This window comes from Cibotium barometz, chromosome 43 (assembly GCF_041138505.1).
Source record: "Cibotium barometz isolate CiBa-2024 chromosome 43, ASM4113850v1, whole genome shotgun sequence".
NCBI lineage: Eukaryota > Viridiplantae > Streptophyta > Polypodiopsida > Cyatheales > Cibotiaceae > Cibotium > Cibotium barometz.
This window is the reverse complement of record NC_141088.1, coordinates 33,617,939-33,635,911: the sequence shown is the minus strand read 5'-3', so window position 1 is coordinate 33,635,911 and position 17,973 is coordinate 33,617,939. Positions and strand designations below refer to the sequence as shown.

Sequence of the window (17,973 nt, the reverse complement as noted above, 5' to 3'; positions counted from 1 at the left end):
TCGCCTTTGGTTGCAGAGTGCACCTTTCAGAGGATTCGGGTAGTGGCCGCCGCTTCTCGGAAGTGGCATATTGACCCCGACCCTGCTGATGTGCTCCCGGATTGGCGTATATGGGCATATGCAGCGCGCCCCTTGGCCCGGCTACAGTGGGACCCCGGGGAGTACGAGTGGCATGATCCTTATGCATCCCTTGAGGCCACAGAGATCACCTTTTTCCAGTATACTGTTCGGCTGGGGCGGCATATTTTGACGGCGAGGAGGACGGTTTCTCCAGCGGCAGCGGGGCATTGGCGACTACAGGGACTCTCACAGGAGTTCCTTGAGGATTTCTGGGCTCGGCTCTGGGCTAGTCGGCAGGCCTGCAGGATCTCGGCTTTTCAGTGGCTGGTCGCTCACAGGGGCTCAGCAGTTGGCACTTGGCTTGTTTACAGCGGTCTTCCGGCGGCCTGCGTCCGATGCGGCCACCCTATGGAGACACAGAGACATTGCCTTTGGGACTGCCCTCAGGCACAGCAGATTTGGCTGCGGATGCTGCGTATTCTGGCCCCCCTCTCTCCAGAGGGTATGTTTACGTGGGGTGCCGCTGCTTGGTCGACTTCGTCAGGGCCTGCTATGGGCTATGAGATGGAGCAGGGCAGTCAGGACATCAGATTTATTAGGGGCCAGCCTCGCCTGGTTCCGGCACCGGATTTCTCGTCCGCCAGCTGGACACAGGAGAGGGATTTACGATGGGAGCTCCTCAGCAGCCTCACAATCTGGTTCACCTGGAGGGCCCGGTGCTTTACGGCCTTTGAGGGGAGATTGGAGCCACCAGCAGAGACTGTACGGGGGATTTGGCAGGAGTTGATCCACACCCTGCGAGGACAGTACGACCGCATCCGGGGAGACTCGGATGAGGCGATCTTATGGCGCCAGGCCTTTCACACCACTTGGCGCTGTGGCCCTTTCTACACCTTACACACGGGATCCCCCCGCTGGCACTACAGGCCACCTGTTTGGCTCTTTCCCCCCCCTATTGTATGATTTAGCCGCTCAGTTCTTTGTACTGATGCTTGTATTTTGCAGCACCTAGGGAGAGTCTCCCGGGCTGCCATGATGTATTCGCTGCTCTATCTTTCTTAGGAGCAGGAGAGATCTTTTGTAGCCCTACGGGCGTTTTTATATAACTTATGAAAGGATCTTTTCTCGGGGAAAAAAAAAACCAGGATGCTATCTGCGCATACCAACATGAAGTGTCTCCCTCCATGGCTAGCTGATGAGAGGACTCAGAGAGAGATTAGGCTCTGTTTTTTTTTAATGTTCTGATTTGTTTTGGGGGTTTTGCAGGTAAAATGGAAAGAAAACCAAGATTAGGCTCTATTTTTTTTATAAAGAAAATATTTAGAGAAATAAAGAAAGAAGAAAGAAAGTTACATTAACGTCTACAAAAGGCCAAAATGACAAAGTTATATTAACATCTACAAAAGGCCAAAATGACCTATGAGACCAAAAGATTACATCATGCCCAGGAATACATCATCATGGGTACTAAAAATAAAAGAAAGGAACAAGAGCTGAAATGCCAAAGCTGATCCCAATACAAAGAGCATCAAGCTCTCACATCACCCTAAAATATCCCGCATAGGGCGCTGCATCATGGTACCCAATGTAGTAAAGCTGGCTGCTGAGCCGGCGGGAGAAAAGTCCTGTGGTGGTAGGAAATGATAGCCCTTATCCTCCTGTGGTGACACGAGCGTGGGCGGGGTCCACGGGGTCGGGGGCGTTGGGCTTTGCATAGCTTGATGACTGTGTCTAGTGTCACTCTTCTCGGCTGGGCTCATGCATCAACCTGGAGGTCAAGTGTAGTGGGTGGCTCTGCTCTTGGAGCTCTAGTCTAGAAGAAGTCAGTGAGAGCTCTTTGTGCTAGTCCTCGCGCAGGTGTAGCTGGTCTAGGCTGTAAATTAAAACAAGGTCTTACTGTAAAAATAGGGCCCCTCCTCCCATTCAAGCCTATCCAGACGAGGCCAAGCAGGCATCTGGTCTCAGCCTCGGATCAAGTAAGAAGGAATCAACAGAACATCAGTACAAGACATTCAGCACTCTTCTGCAATAGATAGCAAATTCATCAGCACATCCCTGGACCCCCGCTCATAAGATAGTCTATTGCGGCACATATGCTGTTCGTATCAGCAAGTTCCCGAGTTATGTGCAGCCTGGATACACAGGCTAGTGCTCAGCTAAGCAAGGAAGGAGATATCTTAAGGTCAAGGATTCAGAGATAAATTATACCAATTTTAATTTGGTAATAAAACAAAGATATTGCAAGGTCTGGGTGGAGGAAATGTCAGAAATTGAAGAACACACAGCACATCTCCCATCTGGGGGAAACTCTAGCACCCCTCCTGGCCCATATGTTCAACTGGGCTCTTCTGAAAGGATTCCTAGGAGGATTATCAGAGGAGATCTCTAGTACCATCAGAGTGAAGCAAGGATGCCCACTGTCTCCCACTCTCTTTGGCCTCTACCTCGACGAGATTTCGGCCTTTATTGATAGAGGCGGAGGCGGCGTATCACTAGCAGGCATCGTTGTTTCCATACTACTTTATGCTGATGGCATTGTGCTTATTGCAGATTTACCAGAGGCATCTTGACACATTACAGGACTTTTGTGAACAACGGGATCTCACAGTAAACCTTGGGAAAACCAGGGTTATGGTCTCAACGCATCTCCTCTTTTCACATCTTGACTGAGTTTTACCTACATGGATGGCCCAGCGAAAATTGCACACTCATACATGTACTTAGGAGTCACTTTTGGTCTTCTCAATGAGCTGTGCTGCAGAGGCTAGACTGATGCCAGGGTATGCTTCTCTCGCTCTCATGGAGAGACAGTGCTTCGAGGCCTGTTTCCACAGGTTATGGTCTCAACATATCCCCTCTTTCACATCTTGACTTTGTTTCACCTGCATGGGCAGCCCAGTGGGGATTGCATTCACATCCACCCCAATCCCAAGCAACCATCACTTAGTTCTTCCGAGCACGAGAGGATGCCACACCAACCATGGATGACATACCCACATAGCCTCATCGAGCCACACATTTTCAAGTGCCCAACCACCTACCAAACCCCACTCTGGTGTGACTATAGATCAGGCCACATCACTATAGCGATCCCGATGTCCCACACTCCCTGGACCTCACCAACAACATAGACATCAGCCCTAGCTTGAGGAGATCTTGGAGAGGCACAGAGCCACTTTCCCACGTCCAATGGATCTGCAGAGCCTTCTCCAGTCTACCCCTATACTTGATATCTCTTAGAACCTTTAAGACCCTTGGAGAAGAAATTCTAATCTGTCAACACACAAATTAGAGCATAACATACATGCTTCCCACATAGCGAGGGCTCTAGCACAATTCACTACTTGATGGGGTCACCGGCTTTAGCCTCAGTAATACCCGATTTCACCATCCCGCCCTGCCCACTCTCAGCCGACCACACCTTTTACGCCCCAACAAACCTAGGATTAGGGCTAGGGACGTGTGCTAACCCAAAATTAGGGTTAGGGTCAGAACACTAACCCAAAACTTGCACTAATGGTACAGTCACGTTACTGTGGCACCCAAATACAGTGGGTGCACATGACTGTGTGTGTGCACACTTCATAAGAGGTTGGAAAAGAGCTTACAAATTGAAAGAAATTTAACAAAGACACAATAAGAGAGCTTTTTCAACAAATTAAAAGGCATGGCAAACCTCCTTGATGCTTTAATACCTGCTCCTTCAGTTGCTCCAGAAGTGTTCCACCAATCAAACCTGGCCCTATAATGCCAACAGACATTGTTGTCTTTGATAGATAAAATCTCGAATGAACTGCCTTTAGAGCCTTCACAGAATCCTCTCGATTCACAACAATAGTTACATTATACTCAGAGCACCCCTGAGCTATCGCCCTCACATTGATATTGGCCTACAAAACCGACAACCATGGCATCATGTGAAAAGCATGTCGTAAAAGATGAAAGACTGATATATGGCCCATGAGCGGGGCCATTTGTTAGCCATAGGCAGGCCATTTGCCCATCTACAACTTCCCCAGTCCCATGGGTGGGAAGATATCTGTAAAGGCCCATAAATAAGCAAGCTGGACAACTCTCGCACCACATTATGCCTGTGAGAAAGACTTCAGAGAGAAATTACCTTTGCAAGTGCACTAAAAAGAGTAGCACTAACTCCTGGAGTACTTGCCATGCGCTGACCGACTGCGGCTAGTATACTACAATTGGGAAGCACATCCACCTATAACAAAGTATTATAAATTTATTACTGACAGAAACGTTCAAAAAAAAATTTTAAATGTAGCCAGGAATGTGAACACCTTAATGTAAGCAAGTGTCGATTACCTTAGAAAGGCGCCCAGCTTCCAATGCTCTCTGAAATTTTGCCTCCAAAGCTTTTGCTACAGCCTTTGCTTCTTTCTCCGGAACAGCAAAACAGACCGAATGCTCACTGCTTGCCTTCACAAACCCAACACAGGCGTATCAGAAGACAATGTAATGTGAAACACAAAGATAGGTCAGCCAATGAAGTGCATACACTACCTGTGAGATCATCACAACATTGGCTCCAGCATCTTTGACTGCTCCAAAAATTTCACTTGCAGTTCCAGGAACGCCAGCCATTCCAGTTCTGCATGTTTTCACCTTAGTTACAGTTGTACAATTCCCATTATGGGAAAAACATGACAATGCATGAACATGCCTAGCTGCAATACATTTGTAAGACATATAAGTATTACCCTTCCACATTTATAAGAGCCACATTATCTATCGTAGCAAAACCTTTCACAGTGGAGAACCCTTCTGGCTCAGTTCCCAGCTGTGAATCTTCGATTTCCGGGATCGGATAGCGCCAGATTTTTGTGCCAGATGCTGCGAGATTGAACACATTCCGGATTGTGATGGGTATATTGTACCGCATGACTGGAATTATTGTTCTAGGATGGAGCACGTTGGCGCCGAAATAAGACTGCGAAAGTAAAGTCTGGAGATTAGAGCCTCCGCAAAGTGTCCAAATAATCATATCAAATGAATGATAAACTGCAAAGCCACCTTCACAGGTTAAAGCCTTACCATCTCCCATGCTTCCTGATAGGAGAGAGTGCTGAGAATTACAGCTTCACTGACTGCAATTTACATTTTCAACAGTTAAACACATGCAACTAGAATAAATTCAAATGGAATTCATCGTATATGCAGTGAAATGGCAAAAACATACGACTGGATGAGACTAAGGCAGGTTACAAAATGGTGGTTCACCTGTCAACAGTGAAACACACTCGTGTAAAGAACCAGGACCAACCTCCAGAGCACCAAATACAGGCACACATGCACGTCACATGGAGAACACAAAAAAGCAGTTGATGGACTCACCAACCCAACCATAAACCCCAACTGCTCTAGACTACCCCCGAGTGTAGGAGATTGAGAATGTGTGAACACATCTATGTACGATGCCTCCAGGCCTTAGAACACTTTGCACAAACAAGACTACACACATCCCATAACCACCAAGGGGGGGGGGGGTGTTAGCAGTCAATATGCCTCCTGAGCTAGACTAGGTCCACATCCACACTACTGTTGGTTGGCTCACCAATACATATATATATATATATATATATATATACATATATATATACATACATATACATATATATATACATACATATACATATATATATACATACATATATATACATATACATATACATATATATACATATACATATACATATATATACATAGATATATATACATATACATATATATACATATATATATATATATACATACATATACATATATATACATATATTATACATATATATACATATATTATACATATATATACATATATTATACATATATATACATATATATATATATATATACATACATATACATATATATATATACATATACATATCTACATATATATATATATATATACATACATATACATATATATATATACATATACATATCTACATATATATATATATATATATACATACATATACATATACATATCTACATATATACATATATATATACATATATATATATACATATATATATATATATATGTACCTAGATGAATCCAGGAACATGCCCAAATTCACCTTTTAGGAATGTGCATGTTATATACTCATGGTAGTCAACCCACAAGGCTATATAACTATCAACTCCATTATGCATAGTATGGACTAGATACTATGACATCCCCACTAACATCATCAGTGCCCAATAGTGGGTGTAGACCTATGTATCAAGATATGCTCTCACACACGCACTCCACACACACACACACACACACATAATAGCATATATTCACACAAAGCCCTTTGTATTGAGTTTCTGTCAAACCTCCGGAGATGCAGGGCAGACTCAGTCATAATGAAGCCTAGCACTAAGGGAAGTAGCAAATAGAAAGAATTAGTACAGCAAATAAGTAGTTGATAGGGCAAATGCACCGCTAAAGATAGAAAGAATAAGCACAATATCAACTGGCCGCAACTTGGACGAAAACTTCACAATGTGAAATTTGCATGTCCGCTAATACGGCTGAATTATATACCTAGATGAATCCAGGAACATGCCCAAATTCACCTTTTAGGAATGTGCATGTTATATACTCATGGTAGTCAACCCACAAGTATGTGCACACCCACACACGTATATAGGCCCCAAACCCTATTAATAACTCTTTTGCTATGGGAATACTAATTCACTCTCCAATAGCCAACTACACCTTGTGTGACCATAAAGTATTAGTCATATCTTTTATGATACTACGGAGCCCTAGGATTAGAGGAAGCAGGCTGATACATGCGGCTAAGGCTCATGGTTAATAATACCAAGTATATTGGCTATTTATGACTGACAATTATTTATAGTAGCATATCCACTATATAAGTGAGACTTGGGTTATTATTGTTCACAGATAGTTATTCGATGGTCTCTGATGGACCAAGATTACCGTCGGGAACATGACTGGACTCGACGGATCATGAACAATCACACTGAAGGCCTCAGCACACAGGCGTTACCAGTGCTAATTGGCATGGTTCGTGGGATTGGAGCCTCAGCCTCTAGCTTAGGGGAGGTTTGTGGACGCGAACCCACGGTTGGGTGGTGAGCTAGCCTGCACCCTTCTTAGAAGGTTGGTACTTATCACTCTTGTTTTGTGTTAAGGAGATCCCTAGGGTTGTAACACTTGGTATCATAGCAACCTAAACACAAAAGATCACACGATGCACGCGTGAAGGTCCCAGTAAGCTTTTCCTCTTTGCTTTTGATGGTTCCTTCCATAGACCTGATGGCTCTTTCCCCTCTAAGAGGGTTCCGTGGGTTTCACACCCATAAGGAGCAGACATAGGCTGAGGGAGTTTAGTTTGCTTAAGTACTGAGAAGCAGATTTTTGATACCTTCTTGTGTTGTACTTAGCTGAACATCATGGACCAAGATTCTCCTTGATTACTCAAATTCATGGTAGACTGATCCGAAGAACTACATTTGGTAGATAGGTTTGAAGGACTAGATCTGGACCATGTAGGGGTGATCTCAAAGAAGAACTCGAGAGTAGTTGATCTCTTGGAAGGTTCAGATGGACAAACACACCTTGGAGACATATATTGTTGGGTGTTGGACTTACACACTCACACACACAAACCTGCACATTAGGGTTAGGTGCAGGGTAGAGAAGCTCACACACAGAAATGAGAGAGAGAGAGAGAGAGAGAGAGAGAGAGAGAGCCAAAAGTGTGGTATCCACAAAATGCAAGTCAACACTTGCATGTGTGCCACATCCATATAATATAGAAGTACAAAATATTATATGTTAAGAGTGTCCTTTCACACTTGATGTCCAAGGGAAAAAACCACACGGGAAAAAATGCCCTTGGTTAAGCCCTGTTCACACATAGCACTACCATAAGTGAGCATATGCCTACAAATCCCCCCTGTAGTGGAAGTGTGAACCTGTACAAGGTAGCAGATCACTCTCTGTAGGAGGGTAAGCCCAAAGCTTTGCGAAAAGCTTCAATCTTTTCTCGAGGTAAAGCCTTTGTGAATAGATCTGCAACATTATCCTGTTTAGGGCAGTAAGATAAACTTATCTCCCCTGCATGTAGCCTCTCTCTGACATAGTGATAATGAATCTCAATGTACTTGGTACATGCATGAAATACTGGATTTTGTGCCACGGCCATAGCACTCTGGCTATCAGTGAGAATGGTGGTGGGTGTCTGCTGACACTCACGAAGATCAGCCAATAGTCTCCGCAACCATACACAATCTACTGTAGCTGTAAAGATTGCCCTGTACTCAGCCTCACAAGTAGATGTAGCAACAGTGGGTTGCTTTTTACTCAACCAAGATATGCATGAACTGCCAAGAAAAAAAACAATTTCCACTGGTGGATTGCCTAGAATCATAATCACCAGCCCAATCTGAATCACTGTATGCATAAAGCTGCAAGCTGCCCCCCTGGGATAGAACAAACCTAGATCTAGGGTACCCTTAAGATAACGAAAAATGCGTTTGACTGCTTGCCAATGCTTTGTGCCTGGGCTGTGCATGAATTTACTCAACAAAGACACCCCAAAAGATATGTCTGGCCTCGTGTTACACAAGTAAAGGAGGCATCCCACTGCTTGGCTGTAAATGCCGGCCTCAAAAGGCTCTCCAGTAAAATGCATAGTAAGCCGTACACCTGGTTCTACCGGAGTAGAAATGGGCTTACATTCATCCATGTGAAACCTTTTTAGCAAATTTTTTATGTATTTAGTTTGCTGCATAACAATGCCATCATCTGTATGCATAAACTGTATGCCGAGATAGTAGTGTAAAGGCCCCAAATCTCACATATCAAATTCAGCTTTCAAATCAGCTTTGAAATCTGAAATTTGTGCTTTGCTAGTACCTGTAATGAGCATGTCATCTACATACAAGATGACTATGAGAATATTGGCATCGGTTTTCTTCATATACAATGTGCTTTCAGCTGGACTATTCTCATAACCTTGGCTCGTTAGATGAGCATGTATCTTATCATACCAAGCTCTTGGAGCTTGCTTTAACCCATACAATGCTTTGTGCAACCTGCATACTTTATGTTCCTCACCAGGAACTACAAAACCAATGGACTGATTTACATATACTTCCTCCTGTAAATCCCCATTTAAGAATGCAGTTTTGATGTCCAATTAATGCACTTTTCATCCTTTCTGGGCAGCCAATGCAATCACTGATCTTATTGTGGTCATTCTCGAAGTAGGAGCAAAAGTCTCTTCATAATCTATTCCCTTTTTCTGGGAGTAACCTTTAGCCACAAGTCTTGCTTTGTACCTGTCAATAGTACCATCAGACTTTCTTTTGACTTTGTACACCCACTTTGTTCCAATTACATGCTTGCCTTTAGGAAATTCCACAAGATCCCATGTATTGTTCTTCATGATAGAAGAAATTTCAGCTTGCATAGCTTGCGACCAATGCTCATTCTCATGTGCTTCTTCATAAGAAGAAGGCTCTTCTGAATCAAAGAGACCACCCATTGCTAATGCAGACTCCCCACGATGTATATTCGAAGCATGGCTGGAACTAGCCCTTGTTCTACCTGTGAGTGGAGCTGCAAGTTTGCTTTCTTGCAAAGTTTTCGGCAACCATCTTGGCACTGACTTGGCTGTGTCTATGGCTGTTTGCTCTTCCCTGACAAGATCTTCCACTTCTTCCATAGAAGGGGGCTGAATGGCTGGCTGTTCCTGTCACCATCTGGCCACCCAAATGGTTCACTCTTGCTTTCACACTATGTACATATTGGATTGGTGTCCATGGCTTATGGAATATGCCTATGCAGGTGATTGACACGTGTCATGCTGTATAGTTGGATATGATATTCCGCTGGGACTTGATGTTATCATGCCCGGAATATCTGGAGGACTTGGCTTTCCGCTGGGACTTGTGCCTTTGTGTACATGCCCGGAAACGCCTGGAGGACTTGGCTTTCCGCTGGGACTTGTGCCTTTGTGTACATGCCCGGAAACGCCTGGAGGATTGGCTTTCCACTAGGTCTGGTATTGCGTATACTTGCCTGGAAACGCCTGGTCTTATATGGTTTCATGAACGGAAATTGCTCATGCCAATGCTGCATTGCATAGCATCTTTATGTGCTTGCCTGCAAATGAAATTGCATGCTGTTTTCATGCCTGCATGACCTATGTGTAGTTCCGGGCTAGGGGACGCCCGCCCGTGAACTGTGCGTGTGAAACTGTCTGCTGACATGGTTGTGTGGCATGTGAACAGGTGGTAAGTATTACCCAATCTAGGCTCAAATAGCCCTTAGGACTTAGCCAATATTTATCAGTGAGTGCGTTCCCACTTCATTAAAGTTTGGGCGCCCAAAAGTCACTTATAAATTACGACCGCTTCCAAGTTCACACTCACTGAAGTCCCGAGGCGGACAAGACTCAATGTCCAGGACCTGATCCTCCCTTTTTACTCATAGATGGGCATCTCCCCATGTCCCTTCACCTGATTGGACCCCAATTCACTTACTTATTAAGAGAAATTCGTGTTTTCTCTTCATGAGGATTTTTGGAGGCTGAAAACTCTGTTTTTCCACCATTTCTCTCCATTTCCAAGCTCTCCATAGCCATACCCAACTTGCTAGGGTGTTTTCCAAGCTTCCAAGAGTGTTTCCAAGTGCTAATCACTCTCCTACTCACTCCCAATGACTGAAATTCAGCAAAACAGCTCTCATTTTTGCTGTAATTTCTGGTCTTTTTGCTGAAAACCCTAATTTCAGCCTTCCTTTCTCAAGTTGAACCATAGGGGAAGCTTTCCCAAGGTTCCCTTCATCCTCTTGAAGACTTTTGTCGCGAAGGATTGCGGCAAATCGAAGATATCAACACTTCTAAAGCTTCCAATGCGAAGGCTTCCGCTTGCAACAACTTCTATGAAGACTGGTAAGCTAATTGGACAATGTGTTGTCATTACTTACTCAGTAGAAGGGCAGGACTCCTTGTTTAGCCGCCCTGTGTAGTATTTCTCTTGTCCTATGTGCTCTTGAAGATGTTGCTACCTTGCTTGGTAGAACATAGAGCCAATGGTAGAGAATATGGGCACTGAAGTCGGGCCGGACATCAAGGCAGCTCCTTGGTGATCTACATCGACATACCATTGTTTTCTAAATGCTGAATTTCATATGCATTGGCATGGAGGATTTGGCAATGGATGCCCGTGAAGCTATGTATTGAATTTCTCCAATAGTAATACAATTTACTCAAGGGAGGGGTCGGCCGTTCCGGCTCATTGTGTGCCTCTTGTCAATTCAGCAATTTACTTCTTGTATTTGAGCAAGTGTCCTTCAAATCTTAGTGTATTTAAGTGTATTGATTAGCATTGTGTTCAACCAAGTTACATTGGTATCAGAGTATACAGTTCTCTTTCACTTCTATCGTGAGAGACGATCACCGTGAACACTAATTATCTCTACACTTAGAACATTATGGATAGCCATACAATGAATGTTGGAGATGCTAATACAAGAGGCAGGGACAATGAAATGCATGCCTCCAATGCTTTACAGGATGAGCAAACTCATGTGGTGCACAATAGGGAACATGAATATGTGGGACAGCCGTCTCGTGGCAAAGAGAAGATGCAAGAAGAAGAGTCGATAGTCTTGAGGGCTGAACTTACTCGTATGTAGGCTCTTCTCCAAGCACAACAAGAAGAATTGAATCTCTATCGCCGCGAGGACCCATTGGTACATGATCGTTTGAAGGCCAAGAAAGCTGAATCTTATATGGATCATGCAATGGCAATGATTGCTCAAGAGTTGCACATGCAACCGAGGGATGCAGCACGTGCATACTTGGCTCGTACCGAGGATGCCTAAGCAGAAAAGGCAACCATCCCACATGTCTTGGAATCCCCACAAGTGCCCGAACAAGAAGTTATGTCTAAGAGGATGAATCTCCATGCTATGGGAGAGGAACAATCAGTGACTTCACGCCATGCAGGAATATCTCATGTAGCCCGTGAAGGATACAATGTTTATGGCAGTGGTCAAAATGTATGTCAAATGCCATTGCCGGCTGAAAATGTACATGCACAACACATGCAACATGGGCTGCAATTTGCTGTTGGTGCAGGTATTCCGCGTATCTCTCATGCCACTCATGCCTTCTGCTATCTGGTCTCTGCGGACCGCTGTACACAGCTCCATGGAGGAAATAAGTGGTGTGGCAGGGACAGTACGGTTGCCCTGCAGGGTGATGACTCTACCTCCGTGCTCAAAACATAGCGTATTATGTAAGTAATTCCGAGCTAGACTAGGGCCCAAGCCATACAGCCACTCCCTGCCTAGATATACGTCTGCTCTGGCTAAGTGCATGACCTGAAAGTCAAGCGGAGCCTCGTAGTCCTGCATAGATAATGGGACCCCCAATACTACGGTATTCCATACCGTTTTGTCATATCCGTTGGCTAGGCCAACAGTATACTCATGATCACTCCGGGTCTCAGTCAATCCCAACTTCTTGACTAACGACGAGTAGTTCAAGAAGTTGTGGCTAGCTCCATCATCAATAAAAACTGTGACTCTACGGCCACCTATGGTGCCATACATGCGCACCATGTCATGCGGACCTACAGTAGGCTGCCACATCGCTGGTGTCACTGAACAAGCGTGATGCTCATCACAATGACACACTGTCACCTCTCTGAACTCTGCGGAACTGAGAGGGAGTCTCTGCACTGTATGCAACTACCTAGAAGATTTACCATCTTTTTTGGGCTCGTTGCCACTCGTGCTGGCTTTAGGCTTTGGACACTTAGCCTTCGTGTGCCCTACTTCATTGCAATTAAAGCAGCGATTTTCCTTTCGCGCTTTAATATACTGCTCTTTCTTTTGGATTTCAGTTTGATATTGCTTTCAGTGATGAGGATTTCACTCAGAAATCCATGATCCGGCATGTAAGCATGTTCATGAAAGGCACTGCTGCCCATTGGTGGCTCACGGAGAAGCTCTCACCGAATCCTGTTAGATCATGGAAAGAGTTCAAGGAGAGGTTCTATGCTCAATTCTTGCCTCCCAATGCATTGAATGAGATAATAATGAAGTGGGATTGGGTAAAGCAAAATGAGGGGGAATCGGTAAATGCATATGTACAAAAGTTTTGGAAAGTGCTTTTGGAGGTGTCTCCATTTATGCATGTCACCGAGGCGGAAAGGAAGAGAAGGTTTCAATCGGGATTGCAACCCGTGTACAAAGCGGGATTACAAATGTATCCTGGTCATACCTTACACCAATTAATCGCAGCCGCCACCGCCACCGAGCAATTGGAACTCAAATTGAGTCGATCCAATAAGGCTAAACCCTCATTTCAAGGCAAAGAGAGGGCTGTCCAAAACCTGCAAAATCATGGACAGCCACCTAAAAGGGACCAAAACCAAGCCAAATCAGGTCCAAAAGCTGAAAATAAGTTTGCTAACAAGCGCCCTTATAAGCCGGCAAACTTTGGTCTTAGTGCTGAGAAGAAGGAACAATATATGCGTGAAGGCAAATGCTTTACTTGTGGCAGCACTGAGCACATGGCAAGAGCATGCCCAAATAAGAAGAACAAAGCTGAAAATGCTAATGTACCGAAGCCTAATGTGCATATGGTTCCGGATGTGCAGGGCAACACTTCACATGATAGCAAAGATAGGGTTGTATGTAAAGCTTGGGGACAGCTCAAAGATCAACCCGCTTTGTTCATGTTTGATGATTGTGCATTGGAGAATTTCATATCCACTCAGATGGCAGCTGGTTTGGGTATTGAAGTGGGGGACATGGGTCCTCAAATTGAAGCAGGGGCTGCCTTTGTTGGTAGAGAAGTGCAGGTCATGCCTATTTTTGGCAAGTTGCGCATACACATTCAAGGCTATGTGGATCATGAGGATTTTCTTGTGGCGCCTTTGAATGGCTGTGATGTATTGCTTGGAAAGCCTTGGCATACACATATTGATCCGTGCAAGGCTTACAAGACTAACAGGATCACCTTCATACATAAAGGCCGAGAACATGTAATTGATGCTGGTGAAGAGGGTGATACCATTCCCCTTGTATCTCATGTACAAATTAAGAAAGTAATGAAAAAGAGTGTTTTTGCGTACTTGATTTTTGTACGAGATCATGTTGAGAAAAATAATGTACATGTAAACACTCTTAGTAATGATAGGCTGAAATTTTTGCAAGAGCACAATGATTGTTTTGCTGATGAGTTACCAAATGAGTTACCACCTGTACGACCGGAAGATCATCGCATTGATCTTGTGCCGGGTAGCTCACCACCTAATAGGCCAGCCTATCGTGTAAGTGCATCCCAAAAAGAGGAGATCATGAAGCAAGTAAATGAGCTTCTTGAGAAGGGTTTGGTTCAGCCAAGCTCTTCCCCATATTGTTCACCCGTTCTCTTGGTTCAAAAGAAGGATGGATCCTTTCGTATGTGTGTGGATTATAGAGCTTTGAATAAGCTTACCATCAAGAATCGGTTTCCGATTCCACGCATAGACGACATCCTTGACAAGTTGGATGGATCGGCATGCTTTAGCCGAATTGATCTCAAGAGTGGATATCATCAAGTGCGTGTAGTGCCTGAGGATGTACACAAAACTGCTTTCAGGACAGCATTTGGGCTTTATGAGTATCTTGTTATGCCTTTTGGTCTTACAAATGCCCCGGCTACATTCAATAGAATGATGGATCGCGTATTCCGTGGATACAGGAAATTTACAGGTATCTTCTTTGATGACATACTAGTCTTCTCGAAGACCGAAGAAGAGCATAAAGCTCATTTGGCTATTGTTTTTGAAGAGCTCCATAAGCATAAACTCTTCATAAATGCAAAGAAGAGTGAGTTCTTCTTGTCAGACATACATTATCTTGGGCATATTGTGTCCAAAGATGGAGTGCGGATGGATCCTGCAAAGATTGATGCAATTCGGAATTGGCCCGAATTGAGTTCAGTGCATGAGATCCGTAGTTTTCTTGGATTATGCTCTTACTACCGCAGGTTCATTCGGCACTTTGCATGGATTGCTTCTCCTTTGCATGATTTGACAAAGAAGAAGGCCGTGTTCAAATGGACTAATGTAGAGAGAGATGCATTCCTCACATTGAAAGATGCAACTACTCATGGTCCAGTGTTGATCGTTCCGGATTTGCAAAAGCCTTTTTGTGTGGAATGTGATGCATCTGGAAATTGCATAGGGGCTGTCCTTAATCAAGAGGGACATGCCGTGGCTTATGAGAGTCGTAGATTGCATAATGCAGAGCTATCTCTTGGCATTTATGAGAAAGAGCTCTTGGCTGTAATTCATGCACTTACTATATGGAAACATTACCTTCTTGGGGCTGATTTCACTGTGAAGACAGATCACCAGAGTTTGAGATATTTTCTTACTCAAACTAAATTGTCAGAGAAGCATATGAGGATGGCCAATTTCCTCTCTATGTTTCATTTTCAGATCTTGCACACCCCAGGAAAGAAGAATGTAGTGGCCGATGCATTGTCACGAAAGCCGTATGTAGCAGCTATCTCGGTTGCCTCTCATGGGGACTTGTCTACCATGCGTGATTTGTATCATACGGATGCTGATTTTGCCACTATTTGGGCTGATTTGATGGCTGGTCATGCACATGCCTCATATGTGATCAAAGAGGGTTATCTCATGAAAGATAATTGCCTGTGTGTGGTGTCTGACATGAGGCAAAAGGTTTTGGATGAGTGCCATGCTCCTCCATATGCTGGTCATAGAGGCATAATGCCTACTACGCACATGATTGAGCGGTATTTCTTTTGGCCAGGTATGCGGAAGGACATAGAGGCACATGTACGTGCATGTATCACCTGTCAAAAGGTCAAATTTGATAGGCAAAAGGCACCAGGTTTGCTTCAGCCATTGCCTATTCCCACGCAGCCATGGGAAAGTATTACAATGGATTTCATTATGGACTTGCCACGTACCCAACAGGGTAATGATGCAATTTGGACAATTGTGGACAGGTTTAGCAAGCAAGCTCATTTCTTGCCGGTCAAAAAGACCATCAAAGCTGAGCATATGGTTAAAATATATCTTGCACAAGTGTTCAAACATCATGGAATGCCGAAGTCCATTGTGGGGGATAGAGATCCCAGGACTACAAGTCTCTTTTGGCGGGCCTTATTTGATAATATGGGCACCAAATTGGACTTCTCATCAGCTTATCACCCTCAAACGGATGGGCAAAGTGAGGCTGCAAATTCAGCCGTGTTGGATCTCTTGAAATGTTATGTGGCGGATCAGAAGTCTTCTTGGGAGAAGTACTTACCGCTTGTGGAATTTGCATACAACAACACGGTGCATGCATCTACGGGAAAGACCCCGTTTGAGATTGTTTATGGTAAGGTGGTTTTGCCACCCATCCTTCGCACAAAGGATGAGATATTTGCAGCTGATGAGTATGTAAGAGACTTGGATATTGCTTTTGCTCAGGTGCGGACAGCCATTGCAAGGTCACAAGACAAGCATAAAAAGGCTGCCGACAAGCATAGAAGGCAATTGGATGTTAAAGAGAATGATTGGGTATTGTTGAAATTTGAGAAAGCAAGACTTGCAAAGAGGCCTGGCAAAGAGGGTGCATATTCTAAGCTTGCAACCAGGTACTATGGACCTTTTCGAGTGATCGAGAAGATCAATGAAGTGGCTTTCAGATTGGCATTACCTAGTCATTGGCACATACACAATGCTTTTCATGTGAGTCTCCTTCGCAAGTATGTAGGGCCGGAGCCCAGTGAAATGGTCATTGAGGATCCACCAGAAGTGGATGAGCTCGAGGAGATCTTGCAGCCAGAGCAGATTGTGTATCACAAGGAACGCAAGCTTGCTGCAGGCAAAGTTGTGAGGCGTGACCTTGTGAAGTTTAAGAACTATCTTCCCATTGATGCTAAATGGGTAGATGAAGAGTTCTTCAAAGATTGCCCGCATGTGCTTCAGACATATTTGGATGCATTTCAGTTACGGACAACTGTTTAGAAGCGGGGGGGAATGTCACCATTTGGCCACCCAAATGGTTCACTCTTGCTTTCACACTATGTACATATTGGATTGGTGTCCATGGCTTATGGAATATGCCTATGCAGGTGATTGACACGTGTCATGCTGGGACTTGATGTTATCATGCCCGGAATATCTGGAGGACTTGGCTTTCCGCTGGGACTTGTGCCTTTGTGTACATGCCCGGAAACGCCTGGAGGACTTGGCTTTCCGCTGGGACTTGTGCCTTTGTGTACATGCCCGGAAATGCCTGGAGGATTGGCTTTCCACTGGGTCTGGTATTGCGTATACTTGCCTGGAAACGCCTGGTCTTATATGGTTTCGTGAACGAAAATTGCTCATGCCAATGCTGCATTGCATAGCATCTTTATGTGCTTGCCTGCAAATGAAATTGCATGCTGTTTTCATGCCTGCATGACCTATGTGTAGTTCCGGGCTAGGGGACGCCCGCCCGTGAACCGTGCGTGTGAAACTGTCTGCTGACATGGTTGTGTGGCATGTGAACAGGTGGTAAGTATTACCCAATCTAGGCTCAAATAGCCCTTAGGACTTAGCCAATATTTATGAGTGAGTGCGTTCCCACTTCATTAAAGTTTGGGCGCCCAAAAGTCACTTATAAATTATGACCGCTTCCAAGTTCACACTCACTGAAGTCCCGAGGCGGACAAGACTCAATGTCCAGGACCTGATCCTCCCTTTTTACTCATAGATGGGCATCTCCCCATGTCCCTTCACCTGATTGGACCCCAATTCACTTACTTATTAAGAGAAATTCGTGTTTTCTCTTCATGAGGATTTTTGGAGGCTGAAAACTCTGTTTTTCCACCATTTCTCTCCATTTCCAAGCTCTCC

The 17,973-nt window shown here is 44.4% G+C and overlaps 1 protein-coding gene across 1 annotated transcript in view; it reads right to left on the bottom strand.

The window, feature by feature from the left end:
- LOC147613850 (bifunctional aspartokinase/homoserine dehydrogenase 1, chloroplastic-like) overlaps positions 1 to 17,973 on the bottom strand; it is an 80,549-nt gene that overhangs the window by 15,000 nt on the left and 47,576 nt on the right. Inside the window, exons 6-11 of the mRNA XM_086781826.1 lie at positions 5,113 to 5,165; positions 4,779 to 5,008; positions 4,582 to 4,669; positions 4,384 to 4,497; positions 4,181 to 4,279; positions 3,756 to 3,950 (exon numbers count right to left, since the gene is read on the bottom strand). Of these exons, the coding sequence (XP_086637952.1) occupies positions 3,756 to 3,950; positions 4,181 to 4,279; positions 4,384 to 4,497; positions 4,582 to 4,669; positions 4,779 to 5,008; positions 5,113 to 5,165 (779 nt within the window). The remainder of the gene's footprint in view (positions 1 to 3,755; positions 3,951 to 4,180; positions 4,280 to 4,383; positions 4,498 to 4,581; positions 4,670 to 4,778; positions 5,009 to 5,112; positions 5,166 to 17,973) is intronic.